Source organism: Ursus maritimus, unplaced genomic scaffold (assembly GCF_017311325.1).
Source record: "Ursus maritimus isolate PB19 unplaced genomic scaffold, ASM1731132v1 scaffold_19, whole genome shotgun sequence".
Taxonomy (NCBI): domain Eukaryota; kingdom Metazoa; phylum Chordata; class Mammalia; order Carnivora; family Ursidae; genus Ursus; species Ursus maritimus.
Window position 1 is genome coordinate 48,898,821 of NW_024424341.1, and position 4,953 is coordinate 48,903,773.

General features: G+C 57.5%; 1 protein-coding gene across 7 annotated transcripts in view; it reads right to left on the reverse strand.

Moving 5' to 3' along the window:
• Positions 1 to 4,520, reverse strand: part of LOC121103337 (myeloid cell surface antigen CD33-like) — a 5,110-nt gene extending 590 nt beyond the window's left edge. Inside the window, exons 1-6 of one of the 7 annotated variants that reach the window (XM_040632947.1) lie at positions 4,083 to 4,500; positions 3,637 to 4,020; positions 3,155 to 3,433; positions 2,919 to 2,966; positions 683 to 776; positions 312 to 392 (exon numbers count right to left, since the gene is read on the reverse strand). In XM_040632947.1, coding sequence (XP_040488881.1) covers positions 320 to 392; positions 683 to 776; positions 2,919 to 2,966; positions 3,155 to 3,433; positions 3,637 to 4,020; positions 4,083 to 4,122 — 918 coding nt within the window. In that variant the 5' untranslated portion in view covers positions 4,123 to 4,500 and the 3' untranslated portion in view covers positions 312 to 319. Of the gene's footprint in view, positions 1 to 311; positions 393 to 682; positions 777 to 1,294; positions 1,603 to 2,039; positions 2,697 to 2,738; positions 2,771 to 2,918; positions 2,967 to 3,154; positions 3,434 to 3,636; positions 4,021 to 4,082 lie in introns of those variants that run through there. The other 6 variants (XM_040632946.1, XM_040632945.1, XM_040632949.1 and 3 more) reach the window with 6 other exon arrangements.
• Positions 4,521 to 4,953: the final 433 nt, after the last annotated feature.

Below are 4,953 nucleotides of genomic sequence, written 5' to 3' on the forward strand. Positions count from 1 at the left end.
CCCAGGGAAAGAGGAGCCATGGGAACAAGCAGGGTCAGGAGGTAGAGGAGACTGACATCAGGATGAGCTTTGGAGGAAGGAAGGACAAGACGAAGTGACGAACTGGATCAGGCAGGAGGGAGGGAGGTCCCAGCCTGGTTCTGGTCTAGAGACGGGGGCTGCGTCAGTCATGTGACGGGAACCCAGCAGAGAAGTGGGTTCAGGAAGAATGAGGCAGCTCCACTCTGGCCGTGCTGAGTGAAGCAGTGCTGGGGCCATCCTGGAGGAGGTGTGGATGGGATGTTGGGTGGTGAGCTGCCCATATCACTCACCTGAGGGATTAACTGGGGACGGTGTTTGCCTCCTCCAGGCCCCCTGCAGGCCTGCCTGTCTCCTTCCTGAGGAACCTCACTCTGAGAGGAGAGACCAGGGTCTTTCAGTCTAATCGTGGTGGTGCGGGGTGACCTGAGTCACCCGTGCTCCCAGTTCAGGGGCTGGAGGGATGACTGAGGTGGGAGAGGGCAGCTCTGGCCCCACAGGCACCGAGAGATGCATCTCAGCGTGGACACCCGGTGCAGTCCTCACACCTGGCAGGGCTCCCGCCTGCCCCATCCTCAGCCCGTTCAGTCCCCCCGCACTAGTCTGGGACTCGGCTAAATGCCCGCCCTCCCCACCCCTGCCCTTCCCCTGCGGCACGGCTCACATGAGGATGATAACGCAGAGCAGCAGGACCAGGGTCTTGACCGCCGCGTCTCCAGCGGCCACCAGAACCAGTTGTGCCACAGGCCGTGATTGTCCTGTGGGGACACGGAGCGAAGACAGACTCAGGCCTTGTACACAGCCCCGTGTCCTGCAGTCCCAGCGGGGCTCTGGGCAGTGGTCGTGCAGGCCTTCTTGCATCACTGGATGCGGGACCGCCTGGACCTGGGCCTCACCCCACCCCGTACACCTCCCTTCCAGCGGCAGGACTAGACAAGAGCGCAAACGCTGGACTTCATCAGGGGCGCCTGGGTGGTGCAGTCGTTAAGCGTCTACCTTGGGCTCAGGGTGTGATCCCAGCGTTCTGGGATCGAGCCCCGTATTGGGCTCCCTGCTTCGCTGGGAGCCTGCTTCTTCCTCTCCCACTCCCCCTGCTTGTGTTCCCTCTCTCGCTGGCTGTCTCTCTCTGTCAAATAACTAAATAAAATCTTTAAAAAAAAAATGGGCAAAGGACTTAATCCGTCTCTCCAGAGAAGATACACAAATAACAGATACGTCTATGTGAAAATCGACAACGGCATTAGTCGTTCTGGAAATGCAAATCAGACCACACTGAGACAGTCCCTCACCCCCACTAGGAGGCTATAATTATTTTGAAAAAGGGAAATAACAATGTTGGGAAGAATGTGTAGAAATGGGAACCCTCACGCTGCTGACGGCAGTGAAAAATGGTGCTGCCACTTGGGAAAGAGTCTGGCATCATCCTCCAAAAGTTAAACCATAGAAACAACCCTTCGACCAGCATTTCCACTCCTGGACATGCGCTCAAGAAAACTGAAAAGCATGTTCAAACAAAAACACGTCCTCCAGTGCTCACAGCAGTAGTATCACAGCCCCGAACAGATGCCACGCAAATGTCCATCGCTGATCACAGATGACCAGAACGTGGCACATCCATACGGATAGAACAGCACATGCAGAGAAAAAGGGATTAGTACCCATACATCCACACATGGATGACCCGTGAAAATGTTTTGTTGACATGAAAGAAGGAAGACTCGAAAGATGACACTCTGTGGGATTTCATTGAGTTGACATGTCCCCAGTGGTCAAATCCACAGAGACAGAAGGCAGGTTGCTGGTTGCAGGGGGTCAGAAGGAGGGGGAATGGGGAGCGACTGCCTAAGAGGCACGGGGTTTCCCATTAGGGGTGATGACAGTGCAGGGTGGATGCAGTCAGGTCGTGGTGAGGGTCCTATAACAACGTGAATGTCCTGAGAACCACCTGCTGTTTGCGTTGAAATGGCTAACGTGGCGAATTTTCTTTTAGGTCAGATTTTCCCCAAGGAAACAACACGGCGTAGACATAGAAAATACTGTATGGAGATCGCAGTTGCCACCAGGTACTGGCCAAGATCAGAACTTTCGCCCCATGCACGGATGGTGAAAACATTCACTCTGAGCCCTCGCTGTTGGGAGCATAACCCCGTCCACCCTCTGTGTCCCTGCTCCCAAGATTACAGAGAACCTGCGATCGAGCTATTTGGGTTTTAGGAACATATCCCACAGACATAATCACACACACACACACACACACGCTATGGTTTGCCGTGTTGCAGTGTTTCTGTTGGTAGAAGAGAACGAATGCCATCATTTCCCATTAGGAGAAGACACACACGGAATCAGAATCCATCCAGGGGAAGGAATACTGCACAGTCTTGGAGAAGATCCAGGACAGTCGGTACTGCTGCTATCAGAGGTCCCCTCAATCCTCTAGGCAAGCACACCAAGGCTCAGAGCAGCCTATGGATATGGGTCACCTCCCAGGAGGGGACTGGGCATCTGAGGACAGACTCTGCTGTGCCTTTTGAATGCTTGTCCACGGGAATGTATTACCTGTTCAGAAGTACTTAAATAAGCAGTGGGTAGGAGAATAAAAGCCGGGAAGGAGGAGTCATCGGAGATGCACGGTGAGGGACGGATGTGCTGAGTGCATGTTGCCCTGTTCTCCTCTTCTCCTGTATGGGGGGGGGCGGTGTGCAGAAGCGGGGGCAGGGGGCGATGGAGACACCTGCTCACAGAGCCATGGGGGCTGGGAAGGGGGAGGAAACACTGGGTTCACACACAGGGGTTGCTGGTCAGCAGGGTGAGTGAGTCCAAAAAGAGGCAGGGACCCGACTCTGCACTGAGCTTTGAAGAGCGCCACCCTCTATACCCCGGGGGAGGGGGCTCCTTCCTACCTGTGGTGTGTCCCAGGGAGACACCAGTTGTTGGGTTCCGTGTGGCACCTGGGATGGGAAGAGGGGATTTCCTTCTTCAGTGGGGCCGGGTGATATGAGATACATGTAGTCATCTCCCCAACCACAGAACCCACAGAAACCACAGAAACACAGGAGGGACAGTGCTTGAGTCCTTCTAGGTCCCACACTCAGCCGCCTCCAGGTAACACAGCAAGCCTCCTGAGCCCCACACTTACAGGTGACATCGAGCTGCCTGGTCCTCTCCACCGTCACACCAGCTGCAGGGAAGGTCACCTGACAGGTGAGGTTGGTGCCATGGTCCTGGGGCCGTGGGGTGAGGGTGAGCACCGAGGAGAGGTGGGTTCTAGGGCCCTGGGAGGGGAGGGCAGCTGCCGTCCAGGAGAAGATGGGGGGCGTGCCCCGCTCACAGGCCCAGGGCACAGAGCAGGTCAGGTTCCCGGGGCGGCCGCACTCCAGAGTCTCTGGGATGAGGATGTCAGGTGTGTGGGTCAGGGCTGTGAGGAGATGGGGAGACACAGGAATCAGGAGGAGAGTTCGAGATGAGGCCCTGTGAGAAGCCTCAGGGTTTGGTCCAGCTCCTGCTTCTGAGTCCTGACAATGGTTACCCCCAACCCCTCCCAGGAGGGGAGTCCCATCCAGCCTCTGACCCAGGATCCCCATCCTTCCCCTGTGGCCTCTCTTAGAGTCCGCTTCTTACCGGTCACACGCACGGAGAGCTGGTTCTGTAGGTAAGTATATTTCACATAAGACCCTCTCTCCACCCTAAAGAAGTATGTCCCGTAGTCCTTTCTCTGTGCGTCTCTGATGTCCAGGGAGCAGTTGTAGTCCCGGGGGTCCCCGAGGAGGTGGAATCGGCCCCGGCTCTCCTCCTGCACTTCTGGATCTGGGTCGTTTGTGGCCACGAGAACACGCTGGCTGTAATCACTCCCTTCCCGGAACCAGTAGCCATAAGCTGGGTCATCGTCGGTGTATCCACGATCGGGGTGGGAGAATCTGCAGGGCACACGCACACACAGGCCCTCCTGTACCGTCACGGTCTCCTGCACTTGCAGCCGGAATTCTGAGTCCTGAGCCAGGGACCCTGCGGGGAATCGAGGGTCAGCGGCAGCCCCCCCCCGCCGGGCCCGCCCTCGGCCCACTCACCTGCCCACAGCAGGGACAGCAGCAGCGGCAGCGGGAGCATCTTGAGATGGGGGGTGTGTGGGCCTCCTGCGGGTGAAGGAGAAGAGGAAGGCAGTGGGAGGGAGGCTGGGGGGACCCACGGGAAGCTGGGGAGGAGCACAAGGCCTCGTGGTTCACAGAAGAGGAACCGCAGCTCCAGAGCTCCCCCTCTCTCTGCACAGAGCTGGCCACACCCTCGGCCGGGGATCAGGGAGACCCACCCAGGGAGGAGAGACCAGGAGCAGACCCCAGGTCCTGCCCCCCATCTCTGCTCTTCCTTCCAGGACCAGAGGCTGGACCAGGGATGTGGGTCTTGCCCATCAGGCCTCAGATTAGCTGGAGGCCTGTCCTGATGGGGAGGGGCACAGCAGAGGCGTGAGAGGGGGTGGGGGGGTGCACTGGAGTCCTGCTCGGCTGTGGTACCATTACGGTGCTCGAACAGGGCGTTTGCCTGCCTCCCCCCAGAGGGGAAATTTGTCAGTGTCTGGACGCATTTGATCATCACGGTTTCGGAGGGTGTGTCTGGCATCTAGTGGGTTGAGACTAAGGATGTTTCTAAACATCCTCGACGTACAGGACGGCCCCCATGGCAAAAAAAATCATGCAGCTCCAAGGTTCAACAGCGCTGCGGTTGAGAGAGCCCAGTGTAGCGCCGAGAGGCAGCCAGTTCTTCAGGATATGGGATCTGGGAGGTTCTGTGGGTGTCCAGCCCATGAGAGATGAGTAAGGGTCTTGGGTACAGAGTGGATGTGGGCTCTGTGTTCAGGCTGGAGGCAAAGAGGAGACACAGCAGACCCAGTTCGTGCCCTTGAGATGCCTGGGAGAGGCCATGAGGGTGGAAACAGGCTGGGGC